Here is a 26,700-nt window from a genome sequence, read left to right as displayed (position 1 = left end):
CTCTTCCCAACCCAGCTGTGAGATATATATTCCCTTCAGTGTGTCCGGGGTCTACCATGGGGCCTCCTTCCGGTTTAACATGGAACACCTCACCCAGAAGGCACCCAGGCGGCATCCTAGTCAGATGCTCTGACCACCTTAATTGGCTCTTTTTTATGTGGAGAGTAGTCACTCTATTCTGAGCTCCTCTTAAATGACTGAACTCCTAACCCCAAGGAGAGGCCATCCACTCTTCGGAAAAAGCTCATTTGCACTGCTTCTATGCATGATCTCATTCTTTCTCCATTATACAAAGGTTGTGACCACAGGTGAGGGTGAGGACATGTTACACATTTGTGTACATCTGGGTGGGTCATCCAGTGTCTTTGTAGTCTTAAGACCTTGAAAAAAAAGAAGGAAGCTGGACTTTACGTTTAAAGATCTTTTGCCTCTCATCCAAGAGGCTTCTTCAGTTCCAAAAGAAAAATGTGGAAAGTCCCAGGTATTACGACATTATAACACCAGCCATCAGTCACCTACAATGCAGTCTGAGATCCGTTCCCACATACTTCAACCAGCAGTCACATGTTACCTCAGCTGACCTCAATAGGGCTGGGCAAGCATCGAACTGGCAAAAGCTTCTCGGGCAAAGTCTCACATTGGTTTAACCCCCAATGACAGTAATGACTCTTACCCCTCCCCCTTTTCACAACTTGGCTAATGTGATGAAGCACATGATCAATGATCACCTCCAAAGGGGACAACACCCCCACTAGGGGTCAACTACCTGGGACTCTCCAAATTGGGCTTTTATAACTGAAGAAACATTCTTTTCTCTCTTACGACAACGTGCTATAGAAATAAACTTTTTTTTTCCTATTTCTTCACTCTCCAGCAAAGTTCAGGTTGTTTTTTCCACTTCTACTATTTCTACAGTAACCAATGTAATTGTTCAGATTTTCACTTACACAAAGGTTATCGTTTCTTAGAGCTAGTTCTAAACCTCCTAGGACCTGGCGTCCACAGATGTGGACATCACATTTTGGGTTAAGTTTTGCTCTTCAAGGGCCTGATATCCACTTACGAGGACATTATACTGTCAGTATTTTATCAAAATTTAAAATGAATGTCCTCATATGTGGATCTCATTTTTCTCAGAAAAAAAAATCAGGTAAAAAAAAAAAAATCAGGCAATTCTTTGTTTTTACATTTATCAGGTCGAAATCAGCCCAAATAGCGAAGAGAAATTAAAAATGCATGCCATGAAAGAGTTCGGGTCCTAGGAGGTTAAGGGATGCTAGTTGACTCACTGGAAGTATTTTCACATCTGAAGACAGTATGTTTGAATGCAAAGTAGAAAGTCAGTTGCAATTAAAGGTTTAAAATGGTGATAATGACTCCCATTTTCAGAAAGACACTCGAGGAAATATTGTCATAGTGTAACATAAAAATGCCAAGACACAGAGTAAACAAATGAATAAAAAGACCTGGAAAGAAACTCCTGTCTTACCTCCAAGCACCTGGTAAACTGCAGTAGAAATTTGATGTGAATATCAGATTTAGTATTGTATTTGATTCATGCAGCATTATACACCCACTACAATTCTAGTTGCTAATTGTGAACATTAGTGCTAGTAATGTGCAGCTCTCCATACAGAAGAAGAGAGGAGGGAGACAGAGAGATTATATCCCACTTCAAGCATGAAGAGAAAACAACATAAACCAGAGAACTGAATAACAGCTGACCTCATTCATATACATACAATAATTTAGCAAGCCTTAATTAATGGACATAAGTGGATCTTTATCAGCTGTTTTATATGTTTGAAAATGGAAACAGTAATAACATAATAGCAAACTTATTGGTTGTTGTTTTTCTGTATATTAAATAAATAAATACTTACATACATAGATAAAAATGCAAGAGCTTATGCTGGAAACAATTAGAAACAATACCATCATCCTGAGAATTCAAGTTAACTCTGTTAAATTCTATTTCAGCCAGGAGTTTCCCTTTTTTTCTAACTCTTTGGAGAAATGAGTTGGACAGTATATACTGAAAAACAGAAGCTCATCTCTGAAAAGAAAAACACATTTTTTTATTTTGACCCAAAGAAAACAAAGGATAGTCATAAGCTTCCCACATTCATCTTTGCACGCTGGTTTGTTGTTCCACAGAGGTATTATCGTCAGGGTGCTGGGTCGCTGACCCAGCATTTTTGTTTATTTTGTATTCATGATTCTTTTGCTGAGTATTCGCCCTCTGTGCGTGTTAGTCGTGTTGCTGTTTTGTCTCCTGTGCCCGCCTTGTTCCCATGTCTGTTTCTTCCCTGGCCCCAGTGCCAAGCCTGTCTGTCTCAGTCTCAGTGTGTTTCCTGTTTTATTTTGACAGTCAGTGTATTCAATATGTTCAGTTTCACTTCCCTCGTCTCATTATGTCTGTTCACCTCAGCTATGTTCCCATGCTGAGATGAACAGCCTTTCCCTAATCACCCTCGTGTGTATATATATCTTGCCAGGTATCTTTTTTCCGTGGTTGGATTGTCTGTTCATCTTCCTCCCATCTTCCAGGTTTTCCATGCCTTTTGTTTGGTGTTTTATGCCTCATGTGTTTAGCTTTCTGTTCAGTTTAGTGTCTTGGCCTCCTTTTGCCCCTGTGTGTGTGTGTTTTTTTTTTTTTTGTCTAGCCTTTAATAAACTGCTTGCCTTTAGTGAGGCTCTGTCCTGTCTTGTCTGCTTTTGGGTCCTCTCTGCAAATACAAGGTCTGCAGCCGCAGCCCGTGACAATTATCCCGGGCTGCGGCTGTGTTATTACAATTTACACACTGAAAGGCGAAGACTGAATGTTGCCTTGTTCTTTCATCTGCAATTAAAGTTTAAAACTATAAACCTGCAGCTAACATTATTCCCACCTTATGTCAAGACCCTAAAAATAGTGAATATTGAGATAGTTGTGGATTTGTTCCCTGCACTTGTTATTTTCCATATAAAAGTATTTAATTTGTCATCAGAAGAAAAAATTTGGGAACATAGGTAATTAAACTGCATTTTCTATTTAGTGAAAAAAATGGTTCCATAATGACAGAACAGGGGAACAACATCAAACCAGAGGCAGTGAGTTAATTTCCTATGGCTGAATAAGAGTGAGATAATGTGATGACCTACAGAAACATGGAATTATTAGAGTTGGTATACATTTACCTGTTGAAGAGGGAAAAGAAATCAATGTCACTTTTTTTAAAACTTAGTTATATAGTTGTATAATAATCCATTTTAGTTCCTATAATTTAGCTTGCTTGGGTTTTAAACGTTTCTTTCACATAACACATCATTTTTGTCTTCTGCTGTTGGCTTAATGCACAATTTGATTTTTAATGACAGTATGAGGAAAAAACATAGGTAATATTTCACAACTGATGTAAACAAATGATCAGTTATTACTTTAAGTATTACTTATGATTTCTAAGTATTTGAAAGGTAATCCATCAGAAGGTGGTCAAAATGAAAAACACCTTCTCAGTCCCTGCTTAAAAACAATATAACTGTCAGACCAAGCTTTGAATAACAACAGGTTTCAAACATGTGTCAAGCATGGTTTTCTACAAACATACAATGTATAAAACTGTTAAGTTTGGAACTTTCTACTTGAAAATGTATTGTGTTCTTATGTATTCTGCTCCCAAACAGAAATAGTATGTGGTATGAAATTCCTTGATTAACTGAAATCTTCATTGTAAATTGCATGTTAGCCAAATATAGAAAAATGTAAAAGAATATACAATGTAGTCTGGTGGAGTGGCCAGGAATCCTCTATAAATCTCTAGTTTCTTGGGTTTTTTTTTTTAATGAGGGATAGTGACATGTAACCATCGGGAGCGACTACACTGCATTGTTTTATTAGAAGAGACAATATAATATTCCTGAAATATCTGATGTTATTTATGTCTAAATCAAATTAGGAGGTGAGTTCATATTGCTGAAGTTCCATGCATTTATCAGCATCACTGTCTCAGTTATTACCTGCACAATAAAACTGAAAACTTTGACAATTTTAATGTCTGATATAACTTAAAAGTGAACCCAAAGAGGCTCAAAATCAAGTACTATAATATAAGTGTCTGAGGTTTATTTAGTTCCATTGTTTTAAGTATGCGCATCAATATGAACAGTTGCTGTATATTCTTCCACTTGTTACCACACTCAAAGTTCCTGCCTGGTTGATGGAAATTTTTATCTGTAAAACAACATTTCAAGTGTCTACATAAAGTGCAAGTCTTGATGTTTCTGTCATAAAAATGTCTGATATGATTTTTTTCCCTCTACCTTCTCTACCAGACTGATGTCCAGCACATACCCAGAGTGTCCCAACAGAAACAACAGCTTCATCTCTCTTCATTCAGAGACACATTTTTTTTTTAAATAACTCATATTATTTTTACTTTTCTTAGTTAAGCCATGTAGTAGATAATTATACAATATGTTCATTTCTATACAAAGATATAGTAGGGTATGTGGTAGAGTGGCATTCTGAATGTCTTATCCCCTCCAAAAACATGTCTTCATGGGCTCTGTTCATCTTTGGTATGTAAAAATGAAACAGAGTTTTGTGCCACAAAAAGGTAACCATCCAGTGCACTAAAATTGCTTTTCAAATCTCACGGAAAACAAACACAGTCACTGTTTTTCCCAAAAAGAAGTTTAAGCTTCAATTTCCATAGTTCACCCATGCATCAAACAGGAAGTGCTGGTGCTTTGACCTGCGACTCTGAAGGCTGCGGTGTTCTGTGATTGGTCTTCAGCAACTGCAGCTGGAGAGGATGATCCGCTAGCTGATGATGGGTAATGGATGATGGGAACCTGTCTTTCTGGTGAGCTGTAGTTGTTGTAGTTGTCACTGTCAGGAGACCTAGAGGACAGATTTAGGCAACATTATTTCTCTCAGGAGACATAAAGAAGGGCCCTTGATCAAGAAAGAAACTCCAAGTCACCAAGTCAACAGACATTCAGAAGTTCTCTGAAGAGATGGGGGAACCTGATTAAAGGATCTCAACAGCAATTCTAGCCATCACAGAGAGAGGACTTGTGAGTAAAACGATATGGCAGCTTGTCAAATTGCCTTTTTAAAGAAACTGTGGGCACATGAGGAAGACATTATCTGATCTGATGAACCCAAGACTGAACTGTGAGGGTGGAATTCCAAGAACTATTTCTCCAGAACATCTGACACTGCTTTTGACCCAGCTAAGAACAGGGCCATTTATTAGAACTGACAGAAGGCTAAAATGTAGCCAAAAACATACACACCCAGAGTACACCAATATGCATGAGGCTCTACACTAATAGACATTTTATGTGTTTACCATTATTCAAAAAGAAAATTCATTTGTTTTGTTGATGACAGAATGAAAAAGTTATGTAGTTAACTGTTTTATTACCTTTATTACATTACGTTCTTTTTGTAATCTATAATGCCAAATTTTGAGGTACCTTTTATCATAACTCTTCAATGTCTAGACTGAAAGAGCCTACTGAGAACCAGATCACAAGCTTTTCCTTACCCTTACCTAACCATTACCAAGCAGTTATGTTTAAACCTGTGTTTAAACCTAACAAAACAGTCAATGAAAATAAAACCAAATACAGCATGAAGTCAGCAATTGAATTCCTTATTGCCTGTATAAGAATCACTGTAATTCCTAAACATTCAATGCAATTCACTACTTTTGTTATATCTCTTGAATTACAGCTGGAAATCTGCAGTTCAATAAGTTACTGATTGTTTGATTTAAACAATACTGTGGTGGTGTACAGAGTGGAAATTGCTCTTACAGACCTGACAATACTGAATATTGAATAAATATTGAATAAACTTTAGAATCAATATAGTCATACTTCCACATGTACGTATGAGTGCCAAGTTTAGAAAGAGCTCCTGAGATTTAAGATCATTTCATTGATACTTTTTGCCTTTTTAGTAGATTTTCTGACAGTAAGGAAAGCATCATCACTAGAATTAATTATGAACTGCTTATCATGCTGAACATTACCTCCACCCTACGTATTGAGTAAACCTCAAACAGCAGGCATGCCTCCCCAAAAGAAAGGAGAACATGAAACTTAGTGAAAGGGGATATTTAGTACTGTCTTTACTTTGGAGAAGAAGCCCTTTTGTAATTGCTTCTAGCTGAAGCCTCACAACGAAGTGACGATGAAGGAGCAGCGGCACTACCTCTGAACAGCTCAGCTCTGAATTATTCATGCCCATCCTGTTTGACTGCAGCTGGAATTCTAAAAGAGCTGGAGGAATCAGATTACACTGAGAATGATGCATAACTTTGAAATGACGTCAACATTCAAACTGCACTTAAAATCCTCTGCTCACAGTTGATTAACATCAAGTGAAGGTGCATTTAGAGCATTTAGAGTAAGCATGACAGATTTCTTGTAGGAGGAGGAGGAAGGAGGCAACAGAGTTCAGAAAGTCGCCCTTGTGCACTTAGGTGATCATACAACCGGATTGTCTTGCGTTAGGCCAAATTACCTTGCTGACACAATACCCTTATTACAACCAACTCTTTCCATTAAATCCATCATTTCTGATGGCCAATGAGAAAAAAGCTGCAGTAAAAACTTTAAATGGTGTCTCTTTATCACTGTCTGAAACCAAACAGGGCTACTGGATTATTGCAAAAGTAATAATTAAATCTAAAGGGTGTTATAATGCACAATACAAAAACATCACTGTAAAATTGAGTGTGGCACAATTATCATTTTATCTCAGTCATCTTGTTTGCATAATGATGATAATAAACCTCAATATACTTCACATAAAAATAATAATTTCAAATTAAAGCTGCAAACAGCATTTATCAGGCCCTCGCTTCTCTGTGCACATCCACTCATGCTGCACTCGATCCACATTACAGGTTGGTTGTGTTGCAGGTGAGGAGTTTCATGTAGACATGTGAATGTTTTGAGCCCAGGACACAAATTTGGTGTTATGTAAGTTAGTTATTGTAAACATCCTATGCACACTAGGTGTTGCTCTAGAATATCTACTAATTATATGCCATGTCACAGTATATCATCTGTGGAACCACCAATGAAAATTTGATGTACACGGGATGATTATCGCCTACTGCTGATTTCCTGTTACCACTACGTGGTGCCATAAGTGTTACCTATTATTGGCACATAGACATCTCCAGACTTGGACATCAATCAAGCATGTTAAGTTAGGGACAGGCTGGATAATGTGCACTTGAGATATAGAATTTTCTATCCTGTGGTTGGCATGCTGCCACAAATATAACCTATTTGTTTTTTTAGATCTTTAAATTGAACTCACCAAATATCATGTTTATCTGGTGCATTTCAGACACATTGATGAAACATGCCAGGGCTGTTTTGTTGTTTTTGTAGATGGCACTGTGGAGCCAGTTACAGATAAGACCCATAAACCATGAAAGCTGTTGAAGGATGTGTGCTAGCTTCTGCTTTCTAAGTCTCTCAACAACTTTGTGTTTTGAGGCAAATTACCATGCCACCAGGGAGCACTGTTGAATCACAACCCACAATTTTCTTATCAATTTCTTGCTTCAAGGTAATCCACTGAAATTCACCATGCTGAGTCATGCCCCTTTGAAAACTGAGGTATCTGAAATGTTAGATAAATTGAGATCAGGTCAACTATGTGAAACTAGCGCCTCAAGCATGGAAAACGTGGTGGTATGATTATCGTTAAATGTTTCCGTATCAATCTGTTCAGGGGCTGATCCTTATCAAACGCAATAAGTTTGAGCCAGATTAAGATATGTACACTACTAGTGAAAAGTTTGGACACACTTTCTCATGTAATGGTTTTTCTTTATTTTTACTACTTTCTACATTGTAGATACAAACTGACATCAAATATATGAAGCGAGATATATAGACTTATGTAGCAAAGAAAAACTGATAAATAACTCTAAATATGTTTTATATTTTAGAGTCCTTAAAGCAGCCACCCTTTGCTTTGTTGACAGCGCTGCAAACCCTATTTGACAACTGTTAGAATTCATGCTACAGTGGTCCCGTGATAGGCGAAATCTGCAAAGTAGCCAGCTTTATTTTTTACAATTATTATAGATGTTTTAAGGCTGTAATACCCCTCACTACACATTTTATGCACTTTTCTCAGACAGGCATGAACATTTTCACACTTTTCTCTCTTGTTTAAACACTTAAGGTTCCAACCTTCATAGAAAAATAAGTCCAGTATTATAGAATAAAGCCAAAGATTAAACCCTGTTTCTAGGTCCAGAACATGGGAATAGCCCATGCTATTATTATAAGGTGCTATTAATGCGCCTTATAATCCGAAAAATACAGTAACTTCTACCTTCCTTTAGCATGTCCAGAAGTCCAATTTTTTGTGAGATGGTTAGTATCTTCCTCTGCCTTCTGGGTGCTACCGTCAGTGCCTTTGATGCTGCAAAACGCTTCGTCAACATTGTTGCTGTTTGTTGGGGAGAAAACTTAGAAACATACAGTACAGCACAGAGTCACACTGCTAGCGATCGAAGATTTATGTAAATTTGAGAAGCTGAACGCATTCTGTACTGGACAGGAGACACGGCACAGAAGAGATCGATTGACAATGGTCTACAGCCGATCAGGATGCAGAGCACAATGCACTGCAAAAAAAAAAAAAAAAAAGCAAAATTGCACAAAAAAAAATCAGCGAAACAGCGATGCTGCGAAAGGTTAACCACGTTATAGCGAGGGACCACTGTATTGCAAAAACCAATCAGCCACGTAAAGAGAAACAACAGTCCATCTTAAACCCTTAACCAAACCTTACACTGATGTTTAAAAAATTTCACAAGTTAACACCAGAATAATGCTAATAAACAAGCCATATAAAGTAGAGGCCTTCACAATGTGAGTGTGCAGCCGGGCATTAAATAGACTTCATCGGATAAACACTAGAGTTGGACTTTTTGACCACTTGTATATCAGCCAATTTATCGTGGGTCACCAACTTGTGCAGAGAGCAATCAATATATCTTTGTAAATGACCCAAATTTCATGTTGTGGATGGTAAGTACTACGTCTGTGGCTATGACCCAGATCTCCAGCATATAATCAGGTTAATATGGTAATGTGACTTCCCCTTCACTTCTTTCTTAGAAACTACCTTTGAAAGTTAATCCCTGAAAGTGTCTACTGCTGATAAGCTAAAAACAAGCAGCTGCATTCTTTTATGTTTGAAAAAGAAAAGGGGAGAAAAACCCCAGAATATTCAGTTTCTAAATTGCATTGTGTCACTTTCACATCCTAAGTAAATAGATTCCCTTCTCTCCAAGGAGAATTGGATTTTTCTCTGAGTGAGCAGACTGTGATTTACTCCTGTCATTTTCTCCCTGTGTGAATGAAAATAGATCCAAAATCTCTCTGCAGGTTGCCACCACATGGGTGCCTTCAATACAACACTTAAGGAAACATAAAGGTAAATAAAAACTGAGAGGTAACATCAGACAGTGGCAGTGTAGCTGATTGCAAGTGAGTCCCCAAACCCCGAATGAAACTAATAAATTGTATATATTTTGATAATCTTTAGAGACTCCCTGTCTCTCGCTGTTGACACAGCTTCAATTCAAGCGATAGCTGACTTCCACCAAAGCATGACCAATGGAATCAATTATAGAACTAAGATCAAATCATCACATGTGTCACACTTTTTGCCCCTCCCAGTGGAAGAGTGGTTTTAATTCACAATTAACAGAGGTGGAAAAAAAATCAGCTATTCACTGAGAACACAGTGAACCAAGCAGTTGACATAATGTAAGTAGAAGCTGAGATGGAGCCCTTTACTACACTTCTTAGATCCAATGAAGCAAATATAGACAAATTTTAGAAAGCAGAGTTCTCAGAAATATAAAACTTTAGCCAACTCTAAAAATAATCATTAAAACAATCTTGTATTGTTTAACAGACTTGCAGGTTAGTTATACTTCATTCGTTATTGACTTACAGCGGTCATCTATCATGCATTACTTCAGCAAACTGTAACCACATGCTTCCATTGAAACGCTCAGACTTTAATGTGAAATCTGTATATTGTATCTTGTGTATGCCCCTGCGATTTAAATCTGTTTTATTACAAGATGCAATAAAATAAGATTAAATCTACCAATCTGCATGTGTTAATAACATAACAGTGTCATCTGCAGCTTGCACCTATAAGTGACAGAGATGACAGATATGAGCTTAACTGTGTTATTAGTTACACATTAGTTTAAAATATATTACTGCTCTACAATATCATATACTGGCTCCCGTCAGTAGTGTCTGTGTGTTTTATCTGCCATTTCCATGATAAACACCACAGCTGTGAGTAAACTTGAAAGCAGGCAGCTTTTTTCCAACTTGCTTTATGATGAATTGTGGCTGGTGATGACAAATAATGAGCTCTGTTTCTATTTATTTCACCTCTAAAGCAAAAACATATCACAAATTATCCCATTAATATTGCATAACTGTAGCATCTTAATTCACCTAGCCTACATATGTTTAAATCCTGCTGAGGTACATCAGTCCAGCTACCCTATATGAACAAAGGTATTGGGCTACACCTCTCAATCTTTGACTTCTGCTCGTTTTAGTCCCATTGGCTCATAAAATGCCATCCTTGCAACAAGTCAGTTTCCTTCCTCCTACATATTCCAAAATCACCTATAAGTGGTATTATTGCAAAGTGGATGTCTGTTGGGACCATCTCAGCCATGAAGTGACAGACCATTTAAATTTACAAAATAGGATCACAGAGTGCTGAGACCCAAAGTGCATAAAAGTCGCCCACATTCTGCTGACTCAGTAGTTGTAGACTCATCTGGCATTAACATGAACAGAACAACTCTTTCCAAAGAGCTTTATTGTATGGGTTTAAATGGTTTAGCAGTTCTGTCATGTGACCTGTTTGTTAACCCATAGTCATGTTTTAAAGTTAAAGTGACCCCAGGTACCTGTGTGAATATGTGCTTTTAAAATGGACCATGATGTTGTCATCTTAGGTGTCTGGGGCTGATGCAACAAACGTAAATACAGAAAGAAGGTCCTGTGTTCTGGATTATTGGAGAACACAGAAAATTTCTGTTCATATCACAGTTAGTTGCTACGCCATACAGACGTTGGCATACCCATAGTGCCTTTCTGCACTCAGAATACCAAGCGTAAGTGACTATGGGAGGTTTTGTTTTTAGCTCAAACTTGTGACATACAACTGGTAACTGGTTTGAAACATCAAATATAAATAAGCAGTCTTTACCTTTAAATCTAAGCTCTCTTGCTCCTCTCCTGTTCTGTCTTTCTTATCTTTCTCCATCTCTGAGTGAAGTCAGCTGTCTTTCTTTTCTCTCCCTGTGAAACACACAGCTGGACCTTAAGCTGTGTGTTAAGCTGACAGAAACATTGTATTTGAAACTACCTGCCACTAAAAAAACGTTACTTACTTATTTTTGCTCTTCTATTATTAGGAGTTACTAGATGCTAAAGTTCTGCAACCGCAACTTGACTTCTTCAGGTGTTGGGTCATAAAACAAACAAACAAACAAAAAAAACCACCAGTCCACTTTAACCCCTGACTATGGCACACGGTTTTGCCTCTTTCATCGCCGCATGTGGTCGCCTGCTCACCCACTGGGCTAAACGCAGCTAATGCATGTTGCATCAAAACACTAATTGCTGTTTATTATGTGTCACCAGGCACGCTTGTTATTGTAGATATTTCAGACATTTTTTTCAAACACAGTTCATGTATGTTTTATCTTTTAACTTGCAGGTAGTTCCTGTGTTGACAAAGTTAGGAGAAAAAGAAAATGTTTGACACATTTGTGGAGGCTTGTGCAGGTAATTTAAATTATGTACATTAATTAGTTGCTGATGTTAAAGCGTTACAAGTGCCATCAGTTACTATGAGTTTGCATAATGAACATATACTGATACCGTATTACATGATTAGTGTGTTAACATACACATTACAGTTTTATAAAAGTATTTAGTCTCATTTGAGTCCTCCACTTTCCCTCTGCTTCTGCAATCAGCTGAGGAGTAACATAACAAAGACACAGTCAACAGGACCACAAAGTCTGTTTACAAAATGTCTCAGATGTCCTCTATGACTCTTTATTTATACCCAGTCATCACAAAAATAGCTAGCCATTTCCCAGATTGTTGTGCAGTTACAGTTTTATCATACCAAGCCATACATCCCAGTGGCTAAATAAGTTTAAACAGACCAGACAGCTACATATCACAATGTTATATTTAGCTAGTATTTCAGTGGCTCAATCCAGCAGAAAAGTTACGTTTTGACGCCTTTTGCTCACATTTCATAATATTTAATACCAATACCAATATTTCATATAAGGTTATTAATATTATGTTTGTTAGTCTGTCAAAATATCAGCATCCACTAATTCATTGGTGAATAATCCACTAACATGTCTGTGTTGCTATATGTCTATGGGAAGTGTCTGTTGCTAACTTCAGGGAACTATCATGAGGCTCCACGATCTGCCATTGCTGTAAAGAAAATGGGTTCACTGGAGTGAAGACAGATGACACAACTCTCCTGTCAGTGACTTGTAATCAACTGACAAATTTCTCTGAAATAGGCTTGGCTATGATTTCACAAAATGGCTTATAAAATCCAAATTGTAAGTCATATCAGTCTGTTTTACAAATTTGGAAGATCCCAAGAAGTTTCTCTAGGTATGTTTGTTTTTTGTAAGCATGTGTGAGATAAATTAGATAAAAAAGCTTTCCGTCTTTCTCCAAAAGTCCATGATAAAGATATAATATAATATAATATAATATAATATAATATAATATAATATAATATAATATAATATAATATAATAAACATATATTAGGTAGTTTCCCCCTCACTCACTACAACAACAAATGAAGAAAGACAATCAGAGCTCTCACTGTGAAATGGATTGAACAGGTCACCGTCTGCATTTTAAAACTGACCTCAAAATTAGGACACACATTTTAATACATCAATTATTGTAAAATTACAATAAAAATTTCAACAGTAAAATTACAACAGTAAAAGTTTCTCACACCATCTACAACTGCCTGTGCTTCATTGGATATGCAGTCTTTCTCTTTCATTAAACATCCACAGTGCTGCACCTCAGTCGGCAGCCATTGAGCCTCTCAGCTTTTCTCCTGTTCAGGACTGAAACCTGTCCGACTCGGCTGCTGAGGATTTCCGCATTTATTTATGTGGTTTAGTTCTCCACGCTCTGGAGTCTGCTCACTTCAGCTATGATTCCCCTGCTGCTCTGCGCAACCAGCAACCTAGGACTGCCTAGCCAGTCTGGCTAGGCAAAAGTACCCTTTTATACCAATTTCTATGTGGTCAAAATGACATTGTCATCTTTCTATCCCACATACCCCAAAATTCACTATATAATGAATAATTCAATTTTTGAAAAAGTAATGAAACATGAAATCAAAGAGTTTAATTGCAGAGAGTTACACTATTTTTAAAATGACCTCAAAATGACCTCCGTCTTGGTTCCTGTGTTAAATATTTTAAACTGTGAGGTTTCTTCTTTAAACTGAGGCTGGTTTAAAACATCTGGAGAGAAACAGAAATTGACACTTCTATTGTAAAAGGTGGAAAAGCAAATTTTATTTGAGGCTTATCTTAGCATGGTCATGTACTCCTATAGCTAACTGGCAACATTTAACATTCTTTAAACAAGAGATATTCTGAGCATACTTTTATTTTTCTAAAATTAAGAAGGGGCTTTAATTTTTCAAAGGTTCATAGCATTAACAGTTCCATATTCTTTAAAACTGTACAACATGTTCACGTTCATCTACATTTGCCACAAATTCTGTTGTATCTATTCTTTAAAAGATGTGCACATCTGAATAATTGTGTTGTGTGCTTAGCATTAAAAATGTGGTCAGGGGAGCAAAACAAAAAGGGAGGTTTTTTCAACTTTTCGTTACTGTGGCCTTCTCATTTACTTGTATGGAGAAGGAATTTTAAGGATTCTTTTGTGGTGTTTTTTAAACAATTTTAAAGGAGTAAAAGGTTCACTGGAAAAAATTAACAGCATTGGTGTAAAGAGTAAGAAGAGGGACATAAATTAAAATCAGTGTTGAATGAATTTTCTGGCAAAAATTACACGTGAGTACTGAAAGCTGAAATATTTTGCCTGCAATTGTCTGAAAAGGAAAAAAACAAAGACTGAACAGCATTTGTTGAAATTACTGTTAAAAATGGAAATAATTATAAGAGCTACAATTAGGAGCTACAGGGCATCAAAAACAAGAAGGCTTTGGTCTTAAATTATTTTGTCTCCATGGTACTGAATGACATTACCTCAGGAAAAGTTGAATGAACTCAACAGCCATATAACAAAAAACTATCAGCGTGCTGGATCTTTGACCCATTGATCTGAAATTTATTGTGGATGCATCTATATTTCTGGTTCATGGATTATGTTTGTTTCCCTTTGTTTCTAGTCTGTATTTCTCATAAGGTTATGTAGCCTTTTGTTATCATCATCATTCCCTTTCTGTCTCGTCAGTCAGTCATGTCTTCATGTTTGTTTATTGCCTGTCACTGTATCACGCTCACATGTTTTAGCCCTGTCTCAGTCTTTGTTACTTCCTGTTTTATTTTGATAGCCCCTCATCTCGTATGGGTTGCGTTTAGTTTTGGGTCCCCTTGTCTCGTTAATCAGATTCAGCTGTGTTCCCTGGTGTTTCCCATCTGCCTGGTGTGTATATATTTGTAATGTAGTGCCTCATGATTGTGTCCTCCCTTGCAGTTTGTGCTCTCTGCTGTGAAGTTTGGATTTTCCTTGTTTTGGACTTTTTAGTTTAATGAAGCTACCTTAGTTTACCCTTTGTGTTTCTGAATCATGCATTTGAGTCTTACTCCTGCTACTTAACCAGCCTTGATAAAAACTGAAACTTAGTTAGTTGAACCAGGTTAATTTCATTCTGTTACAAAAACATGGATAAAAGTAGCTGAAGATTGTAATGAATTAAACAAAAAGTCTTAACAACACATACATTTAGATCTTAATTAGACCAATGAACATTCAGATGTTAAAGAATGAAGTTATATTAATACAAAAAGGTTTCCTGTTTTAACTCATTATTGTTCATTTTTTTTTCAGTTTCTGCTTAAGGATTGTTAATATAATTCTCAAAATTACCTTTTGACAAGACTCACTGTGAACCTGACATTATATTTTTCATGGACAACAAAACTGAACTTTGTATAAAATCTGGCAATTTGTTTTTCCTGTGGCATTTAAAAGAGAAAAAAATATAAAATTATTATTCCAAATCACATCTGTTGGAAGGATGTTGACAGCTGGGTGGAAAAATAGCTCCTCCTTCACAGTAAACTTGGAGTAATAAAGACTGCACACCTGAGGTAGGGTGTGCAGCTTTCTTCATTCTTACAATTTAAGTTACCATGTTTGGAGCTTACCAAAACGCTGTGATTCACAGTTCTGTAAAAATAGGATGACTCCTTAAATATAGCAGGTTTTGCTTCTATACTTTCTGTTACTACATGCAGCTAAACTGGTCAATTCAATTTCCAGTATGTTTGCAAATATGTTCAAATCAACATTTGGTCAGTGGAAGCGTGTTTGTATTTGGCAGCTAAGCTTGTTTTCTCACCGTGGTGGTTTTCACTCTGCCTCCTGGTTGAGTGCAGGTCCAGCCTGACTGATTGACCAGGAGATTACAGCCTTCATCCTCTAAGCACGGAGTCATCTCACACCACTGTCGACTCGTGATGATACGAACTGAGGAAGATGACAATAGGAAGAAGAGGTAAGTGTGCTTCAGCTTCAGTTTTAAGGTTTTATGTTATTTGTGTTTTTTCATCAGCATCTTATGGCTGAACAACCCCCTCCCCCTCCCCCCAAGTCTCCTTTATCATAAATGATGGTCTTATTCTTGTTGATGTTCCTCCTAGATTGTTAACAATGAAGAAATAAGTGCAGATACACAACTGTATTTAAAAATTCTACATAATCTGTAATCTATATTCTGCAATGGCACTCTGAGTTTGCAGTGTTTGCATAGAGTTTACACACATGCTGCTGCACAGTGTCAGGTAAATAATTGTTGAAGATACCAAGCTACTCATACACAGTCTTTACAGAACACTGACAATTTTTTTTAAGATACTCGTACAAAATATACCAATAAATACCAAGGGCTTTATGGTAAACATTGGTGAAATAGCCCTTTAAAACAATGTTGCAGCAGATGTAGAGTAACAAAGATTCTGTGATAGTTAACCTCTGTCCAGCATTTTCAGTCAGATGTGACTCTGGATCATGTCGAAAGAAGACCATCAAACATCTGTCTGTCATTAACAGCTGTATGTGCTTTCAATTAAACACTATAAGGGGACAACACAAAATAATTTAATGTTCCTCATTATGCAGAGGAAAGATATGAGGAAAATGTGTCAGTGGTAAAAATAAATAAAGATGAACATTAGTCAGACATTTACATGTACTCATCATCTACATAAACATCATGGTAATTTGGGCCTTCCAATGATTTCTATGAATTGTTATTTTTCCAGTGTGAAATGATTGCACAGCATACATCTTTAATGAATTTAAAAAACAAGAACTGGGTGCACAAGTTTGAATGTATTTTTGATTTTCTCCACACAGCATCAAAACTATAGAGACCCAGATACACCCCCACTAATATTTGGTTAAACGACCCCCAGCAAGTTGTACCATGGCCAGATGCATTTGGTCAGCATTAACAAATTTCTGGCATAATTCTGGCTGCTTTCTGACAACTCCTGTTGACAAAATCGATAGAGATTATTTAAATTTACTCGTTTCCTGGTTGAGGTATAACCTGATGGAAAATGCCTGGATTCTTCTTTGGTCTTCTCAGATGATCAGAATGTTTGGCAAAAGCAGTCACTCTACACTCTACAGGTGATGACATGTGAAAGTTTTCAAAGAAACTGGAGTCCAGTTTAAAACTATACCCATGATTCAACAGCTCGTAAAACCATCTTTAGCAGCAATAACTCAAAGTAATCATTTTCTTTATCACTCAATGACGACATTGTAGAGGAATTTTGCTCCAGTCCTCTTTTACAACATTGCTTCAGTTCATTGAGGTTTGCCTCATCTGTTTAAATGCAACAATACTTCAATTGGGTTGAGGTCTGCACATCGTCTGGGCCATTTGAACACTTTGGTTCTTTTCTTTTTGTAGACATTCTTTTCTAGATTTTATTGTGAGGGTTGGGCATACAACAACAACAACAACAACAACAACAACAACAACAACAACAACAACAACAACAACAAAAAAAATCCTCCAAAAACATAACAAAGAACATAAGAGGTTTAACCTCAAAATTCCTCCCATTACGATCTTATTAAATATCCTAAAGCTCTTAAAGGATGTGCTGCTAATACTACTATTACAGTAGATCTTTAAGAGATCTTGCAGAGTGCATATCTGGACAAGTGAAAGCAGCTGTGGGAGCATGAGGGTGACTTACCAGGCAAGTGGGTTTAATGTAGCATGACATACCATGAACAAAGCTTATGACATGCCATATAATATATTCTAATATATTCTGTAAAATAGAATGACCTGAGTTATCAGTACTAAGTGGAAAACACACACACACACACACACACACAGTACAGTGTCTATCAGTCAATTGATCCTCTGTCTTCTCTCTTTTTCATGGTTTCATTTAAAAGTAAATTCTTCACTTGCAGGGATATTCCTGCTGTTTAAAGTGATTCTTTACTGACCCAATCGTTCAGTTCTTGCTCTCATTCCTGGCACTAAATTACACACTCTGAGCCATGTCTGGGGAAACACAAAGAAAATGAAAGACTGTAGAGGCCTGTAATACATAACCTGGTAATCAGTTCGCCCATTGGAGCAGTGGTGTGATTGTGATAGCCTGTGAGCCCCCAATTATCAAACCAATTTCCTACTGAACAACAGTAGTATTGCTCAGCCATAATATTTAATTAAATTCTTACATCGCCTCACACCTCTATCCAGATGGAGAGATCCTTCAGGAGGAGGAAACAGTTCAGCTGCAGCAGCTCATTTTTATTGAAAATGTTATTATTAGAATTTAGGTTTAGAACACAATATAAAATTACAAAGATTAGTATGGTTGTAATTTAAGATATAAATCTCTCTATATGTCAATTCTAAGATTTCTGGCCTTTGTTGGAAATGGAGTATATTTTCTTGTTCCTGGTATCATTAATAGGAATAAATGAAAAATCATTTGTTATCATATTGAATGTATAATAGCAATATCATTTGTGTGTGTAGGATGACTTTGCCTTCACATGTTTCCTCTTCTTGATTTCCAAAGTTAAGGATAAATTGGTGGAAGCTGAAGGAAAAATGTTGCACAGAGTTCATTGAGGAGTTGAGATGGGTTCTGAGTGGCTGTAAGTTACCAGATGACTGAGAAAGTACCCATGAAGTGCTGAGGGAAACAAGGTATTTGATGTAGCCTCTGGAAAAAGGAACAAAGACAAAGACTTGGTAGTGGTATGACAAAACAAAGGAAAGGATCTGAAGGAAGAGATTGGCAAAGAAAAAATCGGATAGCCAAAGAGATGAAAAAAGTAGACAAGGATACTGGGAGTTTAGGCGTATGGGAAAGAGGGAGGTAGCAAAGACAATGGAAAAGACTTATAGTGAGTTGTATGTGATGTTGAGGAGAAAAGGACTTGTATCAAACTGGAAAAGATGTGCAGAAGATTCGGGTGATTAACGATGTGGATATTGACATGAGCAGTGAGAAGACTGTGTTAAAAAGATGGAAGGAGTACCTTGAGGAGCTGATGAATGAAGAAAATCAGAAGAGGATGGATGGAGGACAGTAAGTAGTAAATGCGGGGCAACTATAAAGATGAGGAGCAGAGAAATAGTAATCTAGATGATATACCTGTGCAGGTATGGCGATGTCTGGAATTTGGAGGTAACTAAAAAATCATCCTGTCCAACAGTTGGTCTTTAAATTGGGTAAATATAACCTCAACACCACATGACTAATTACACCATGCAGTTATTTAATCAACAAAACTGAAGTCAAGATGCAGAAGCAGTTTGTAAAAAACTAAGTGGAGCATTACTGCTTTCATAGGAATGAAGAGTGTGAGTTGGGTATTTCTGCAGTTTTTATGAGCATTGTATGGACAGACCTTGGTGTGAATTTGCTGGGATGCCCTCTCCTGAGAAAACTGGCAATTGTATTGAACTATGTCTTTCACTTTTGAGTAATCTTTCTCACCGTAGACTTTAAAATTCTCTGGAAACGGTCTTATAACCCTTCCCAGACTGATGGACAGCAAGAATTGCTTTGAGATATTTACTCATGTCTTTACTCCTTGGAACGCTGTTAACACAAACTTAAGAAGAGACAAAAGTAGCAAGGAAGCCATGGGGCTGGTCATGAGCAGTGATTGTGTTGGTGTGACCAACGAGCTGTGAACGATGCAATGATTGAGGTCATTTCCTCAAACTGTTCTACTTTAGATCTTTTATAATCTTAGAAATCCATGCTGATAGTTGGATCCAGGAGGACATTTTCATGGTCCATAGCCCCATGAATTTTGAAAAAATAAGTGTGAGCTCAGTCGTGCTCCTGACCTAATGCAGCATCTTTGGATTTTGACTCTTACTCTTGAAAAAAAAGCTTTTTTGGTCTCAGGATCATGGGCAGAGACTAAGCTGTCAGCACTAGCATCTGTCTTTGACATGAAATTTGGGTCAGTTCGATATCAAAGTTGACCTCTGCACAAGTTTAAGGTCCAGAACTGGACTTACAGAAAGTGATCAACATAACATTTAAACATAACAGGAATGCTTCAGAGTTTTGCTTTTTGTTAGTTCAGTAATTTGATAATAATCAGACACTGTATTAGAGCCTACTGTTTTAAATCTAAAACATGAATTACTTTCTAAATATCTGCTTACTATTATTATGTCTGTATTGTTTTAAAATAGGTGTTTCAAAACTTTAGACTTTTAGATCAAAAGAATGATTGAATTGCTTAATAAATTTTTGTTTAAATGAGTAGTTTTTATTTCCTCATGTATACCCCATTCACCTGAAAGTGTCTTAATGTCTGTCCAATAACAACACAGGATGGATGAATGCATTTCAAGGCGAATCACGTTGCAGAGTGTAGAAAACAGGAAAGAGACTTTGAATCAATAGTGTGAAATGGAGAATCAGTGGATTAATAGCATGTATCGGTAAGTACCCGAACACCTGTGAGCGCTGCATCACTACTCTGACAAATTAATGACTGCAATGCAGATCCATCCACCACCGCCAAGCACAGTTCATTTATCCAGAAAGAGAGGAGGCCATTTTGTAATGGCTTCATTCATCAAAGAGGGTGACCTGAAGGAGGGTTGCTCCTTTGTCTCTAGAGAATGAGACAATCCTACAGGAAAGAACACGTTAGGACTGAAGTGCAAATGAGGCAAACAAAAAATCTGTGCTAAACTTTAAAGTGGACACAGACACCTGTTTTACATGTTCTTTTTTTCTCCGGTTGTAAATGCCCTTTGAATTCCAGCTAAATGTTTCTCGCTTATTCTTCTCTACGATGTCCTCCGTCATCAGGTCTGATGCCAGTGCTGTCAGTGAATGTTTTAACATCTGAGTCCAGGACCTGTTTTACAGTCTCTGAATACACTGGCTCTTTGTCCTCTCAGTTCGTCTCTACCTGATGAGAAAGAAAAAGGTTTCTTTCACTCATCTGTTTGGGCTCAAAGCTGCGGTGGTCAGCACTGTACACTGAGTTTGCAGGTTCTCCCGTGTTTTCGTGGGTTCTGTACGGGTACTCTGGTTTACATCAACAGTCCAAAGACATGCAGTTAGTCGGGTTAGGTTAATTGGTGATTCTAAATTGTCGATAGGTAATAGGCACATCAAACCAATAGGTGTGAGTGTGAATGGTTGTCTGTCTCTCTGCGTTAGCCTTTCAACCGATTAGCGATCTGTCCAGGGTGTAACCGCCTCTCACCCTGTGGTAGCTGGGGTAAGTGGAAGAAAATGGGTGGATGGGCTCAGAACCACACAGCCTTTTTTTATTCATTACCAGGAGTAGGTGGTATTCTCAAAACTGTAACATTTGTTTTTATTTCACTACTTAGATCATGGAAGAACAGCAGAGGAATAAAAAAATGTGTTGACTGCTTACTTTTTATTCATTTCTGTGAACAGGAAATCCTTATAAAATTAAACACACAGAGAGTTTTAATCAAACTCATCCAGAGTTTAAATTTCAATTTTTCCATTCTGATAGACTTTGTCTATCTATAAATAGTTTATATAAGTCTGTTTCCCTGAAACAGTGTGAGCAGAGCTATGAAGGGACAGATAAAAACAGACTGTGGTATGATTTTCCCCCTGTGCTCTGCTGGTGTATTTCAGCAGCAGTAAACAATAAAAATTAAAGACAAATGTTGCTTGAGATACAAACTGATAACATTCAACATGCACCAGCAGAATGAAGGTGACTTAAAGCAGGTGCAGCTACTACTTTCTATATTTTCTGAGCAAACAAACTCCTGAACTATTTATTTCATTTTTATACTTTAAGGCTAACAGAAAGGATAATCAAATGTTAATCAAGTTGCTTGTACTGCGCTGCTGATTTTATTTCAAAAGGTTAAAATAGGCATTTTTTTTTCTATTTTACTCACATCGACAGTACACTGAGAAAGTTTTTTTGTTTTTAATTTGGTAGAAATTTAAAAATCTGTGCTAAACTTTAAAGTGGACACAGACACCAGTTTGAATAGGATACTGTGGTGGTGAAAGGTATATCATCACCCCAGTCTTTGTCCTCTAGAGCAGGTTTTCTTGAAGTATTCCACTATTCATTACAGGGATGCTATTAGCAGGTGATGGACAGTGTCTGGTGTTGAAAAACATAGTGCTCAGAGGTTGTTTTGTGTGAACATTGCAAAGAATCTTTGTTAGTGCTCTCAAAGATGTCATTTTCATTTTTAACTTGTAGTTTTATTCCTGTTAACCAGTAAATAATGAGATAAATACATTTTAAATAAAGTTTTTTTCCCCTCAAGATCTGCAGATACTTAAATTTTTTTTTTTTTTTTTTTACCTAAGATTACAAGAGAATATACAAACTTGCATAAATATCAAATTAGATTCATGCATGGGTTAAAGAGAGGCTGAGATACTACTGAGTGTGATTTGAGTACTTTAGTAAAGTTATTCTAAATGCCATTTACAGTAATTTAGAAGTAATACTTGTACTAGTTTAAGTTACGCTGTACACTAATGAGTGTCCATTGATGATGATGATGATAAACTACCGAAAACATCCTCCCAAAGCAGGAGAGAGTGTTCAAACCAGCTCTGATAACAGACACACATTTGAACTCATTCATCTTGAAAAACACAAACGTAAAGCTGTTTGCATCCAAAACTGTGCATACAGCACCGGGAACAACAGCAGTAAATGAATGTTACAAGAACAGCTACACAAATTGTTTCTATCAGTCAGTAAACAAGAAAAAGAATATTAACTACAACATATTATTTGTGTGAATATTAAATGTTCCAGCATAAAAGTATTTTTGTTTTCCTTTTATTTATTCATTGTTAGCTTAGCAAATAGAAATGGCTGTGATGTAATCTGATGTAAATGGTCTCGTTTAAGATAATAAAAAAAGCCGAGCGGTTGGGCTGCAGTCACTGGATTTAACAATGATTAAAATTTAGGGGAAAAAACGATGGTAATACCATTTAGCAAGCTTATGCTTATTAGAGCGCATCCATTATAATCATATTATAACATTTTTAAGCTATTTAAATTTACTCCCCAGTTTAGTTGCTATCGCTGGAGCGACCCATTAGTCTTTGCTAGCTGAGAGAGAGATTAAATTAAAGTGCCACAGGTGTATAATGAGGGCCTTATACTGTGAAATAGTGAAAAAATGTACATACAAAACAGTGCTAAAAAAACCCCAATAACAATAACAATAAAATAACAATGAAAATAAAAATGAGACCATAACTTAGTAAAATGGAAAATATTGAAATGTCTGCCAGGATTTTGTTGCATATCTAGAATCAACACATCGCTGTTGTTCATTCCATCAATTTGCAGTTTACAGTCAGACTCAAATAATTTTGAATTTAATAAACCGTATTGGCCATATCAGCTTTTAGGGCAATAGAGTTTATTCTAATAGAAGACAAAGTTGGAGCACTAACACTAAAATATAATTCAAATATACAAACAGATGCAAAAAAGCTACAAATATTATGAGATTAATGCTTCACATATATTCCTACTTAGCAACAACATTTAAGTCACTGGCAGGTAAAATTAATAAAATTAATTATCTGCTAAGAAATCTAGCTGAACCTTATATAATAGCTCTGGTAGAAAAGTCCTTCAAAGAGATGCATTTTACTTTCCTACTTGGAGAACATTTCAGAGCCTGTAGTTTTTCACATTTACTTGAATGTGGGGGGGACCATAAACTCAGAAACAGCAAGGAACACGGAGGAAAAAACACAGCATTGTGAGGGTACGACACAGAGACCGAAACTAGAAGCTAAAAAACACAACAAATTTAATATGAACAGAAAACCATCAAGCAAACTCAAAACCATGAATAACAATAATCAAGGAATACAAATTAAACAGATACAAAACACTGGGTCACAAACCCAGCGCCGTGACAAAAGAGGAGACAGCTACTGATGAAATGCAATGAAACTTTGGGCTTTTTCCATCTAGGCAGCAACTTTCTGAACTGGAAGACTGAGAGAAAGCTTCAGTTATGTTTCTCATAAAACAGAAGTGCTGGGCTTTGAACTGATCTGTTGTGTTAGAAGATTCTGCAGTCTGTGAAACCATAATGTCTTAGAGTACCTGTAGTTTTTTTTGTATATTCCTAGAAAAACAATTATTTACAGTATATTATATTACTTTATTAAATATCTAATGGAGACCTATTCCAACAAATTTGAAATTAAATTATGCCCTGTATCTGAAGTTCTTAATCTAGTGAATATTTTCAAACAAATCCTTTTTATGTTGACAAACTACCAGTTGTAGTCAATAGCAATCACTAAAGTTAATAGGCATCGTCAAGTTAAAAATCATTGTGGAATCTTCAAGACCACTTATTAAAAGGCTTAACTGAATGCATATATACAGAATTTAAACGTGCATGTATACTTTTGACCCTGTGTAAAGAAAATCCAAAATAAACCCAAACACGTGTGCTGTAAGATCATTCCATCCTGGAAAAAAAAAACAGTTCAAAGAAATACAAGTCTCAAATAACCATAATGAGTTTATGTAAACTTCTGACCGCAGCTGTATTTTTATTATGTAGTAGTCTATTAGACAGATACAGCCAGCCTTAGCAAACAGATTTACCACAGCGTGTTCTATAAATAAATCATACAAATACAATAAAAAACAAACAAACAAACAAAAAAGAGGAAATGATAAAAGAAACAAACGTAACATAATAAAAAATATAGAAAAGTCAAATCAAAGATTATAGATAAGCAAATAAAAGTGAGATCACCAATACTGTCAGAGCTTTTCTATAAAAGCACGCTCATCTTGTGATCCAGCTAACCCTTCATGTTTAATAGCTGTCAATTTAGAACAGACATTTGTATCCAAACACAGAAACATGTTATTCCCATGAGCTAATCCTAGAAAGCTGATTCTGTTCATCTGGACGTGGCGTGTTCAGTGGGAGACATGTTTCATCGCTCATCCAAGTGACTTCAGCAAGCAGTACTTTTGTATAACGTACTGTTATTTAATGTTACTGCTACGCAGGAGAACAGTTTTTTTAAAGTTCATTTGTGATATTCAAAAAGTTGTCAAATTAAACCAGGCCAACATTTCTGTTTGTTTTACAGTTTGCTATTCAGCCTCAAAGCTTTTTTCTGATTCATTTGTATTATGACCAAAACAAATGCGACTGACTAACATGAGGTCAGTTTCACGGTCATTGATATATAAATTGGTGTAACCATTGATCAATGGCAAAGAGTCTCTGCGGCTTTCAAACTCCATAGCTTGATTGAGCAAAGAGTTATGGAAGCCATTTATGTGAAAAGGTAACATCCATCTCGGAGCAGAGGCCTAGGCCTTATGGTTCAGCAAGGAGAGCATGTTCAGAGTCTGCTGGCAGAAGAAGAAAAGTCGGTCTTCCTGCCGGAGCTCTGTTCCCACAATCTGAAAAATGCATATGTCACCCTGTTAGAGTGAATTGTTAAATGTTGTCATTTTTATGCTTACCATCTCTATATTGTTTTAACTCTGTGATGAAAGGATTCTTTTGTCCCCCTCCCCAGCCTCTCGAGGTTCTGGGGGGGGGGATGTAGTGTTTTATTGCAGAAACTGGAAGATCTGTTTCTTGTGATGTTTCGCCCTGCTTTTATGACCCTTTGGTCAGCAGGAGGTCATACACACACACACACACATTCTCACAAAGCATACAGATGTTCACACATATACATACAATGCCTTGTCTTAGAACCATGTGGGCGTTGTTTTGCTGCGATGTGTATTGTGTGAACTGTTTTCCCAATAAAAGGCAGCGAGAGGAGGCCGGTCATTTTCGTGGTAGACACCGACGAGGCCTCCCTTGCAAGTAAATCGATCGATCGCTGACTGTCTTGTTTTCTTCATGATGAATAAGTCTCTAAACCAGCGGGGCTTGTGGAAGCACAGACCCAACACACCCAGTTCCAGTGACACGGAGTTAGTGCGATTGGAGTAGGTAAAAATCCCTTTCCCCCCATCTGCGCAAAAATGTCTACACAGATGGACACATTTGTGTACACAAATTACACTTAAGGGTACATCTTTTACTTACTTACAATGCTATGATTGGACCCATTCCCCCAACTCTGTGAATGGTTCTCATTGCCATTGATCACTGGGCATACAAATTTGCATATTCATAATCACTAAACTGACCTCACAGCGCATTGTTAGTCATGGAGATAGTTTTGGCCATCATGTAAATGTGCTGATTATAGTGTTGGGAAACCTGCAGTCAGCTGAGACTGAAGAAGACACTGAAAACGCTGATTTCCTTAGTGCATTTGTGGTAGCCAAAAAGGTGTTAAATGAAACCTGGCATTTTCTACCTCTTTTCACAGTTTGATATTCAAAATCAAAGCTTTTTTTCTGATTCACTGCTTGTCTTATTTAACATAATATATTTTTATATATTATTCATCGTATTCACCAGTCAGCAGCAGCCGTCTGAGGACAGTGAGGATCTTACCATCCACACAGGCTGGTCTGGCTCTCGTCGTACCAGCGATCTGTCCCTTCTTGCAGGCGCAGCGAGCTGTCTGCCGTGCGATGGTCCTCCTGGGCTGGCTGCTGTCACGGTCCAGAGTCACAATCTCACAGGTCCCTGCTACCAGCTGGCCTGAGGGAGACGAGCAGGAAAATCCCATAAACTTCATCGGTCAATTTAACTTTGATGACAATGTTTTACATTCTGTTTATTTTAATGATAATTGTACATCTTTAACAGTTTATTTTCACTGAATACACTCAGCTTCCAGCTTCCAGTCACAAAGGTCAGAACATCTCTAAACTTGTTTCTTGAACATGA

At 37.0% G+C, this 26,700-nt stretch overlaps 1 protein-coding gene across 2 annotated transcripts in view; it reads right to left on the bottom strand.

Annotated features, from left to right (window-relative positions):
- Positions 1–3,812: 3,812 nt before the first annotated feature.
- LOC120441354 (chemokine-like protein TAFA-5) overlaps positions 3,813–26,700 on the bottom strand; it is a 41,211-nt gene continuing 18,323 nt past the window's right edge. The window contains exons 2-4 of one of the 2 annotated variants that reach the window (XM_039615955.1): positions 26,323–26,511; positions 15,688–15,815; positions 3,813–4,885 (exon numbers count right to left, since the gene is read on the bottom strand). In XM_039615955.1, coding sequence (XP_039471889.1) covers positions 4,877–4,885; positions 15,688–15,815; positions 26,323–26,511 — 326 coding nt within the window. In that variant the 3' untranslated portion in view covers positions 3,813–4,876. The remainder of the gene's footprint in view (positions 4,886–15,687; positions 15,816–26,322; positions 26,512–26,700) is intronic. The other variant, XM_039615956.1, reaches the window with a different exon arrangement.

Source organism: Oreochromis aureus, linkage group 7 (genome assembly GCF_013358895.1).
Source record: "Oreochromis aureus strain Israel breed Guangdong linkage group 7, ZZ_aureus, whole genome shotgun sequence".
Taxonomy (NCBI): Eukaryota; Metazoa; Chordata; class Actinopteri; order Cichliformes; family Cichlidae; genus Oreochromis; species Oreochromis aureus.
This window is presented reverse-complemented; position numbering and strand designations above follow the sequence as displayed.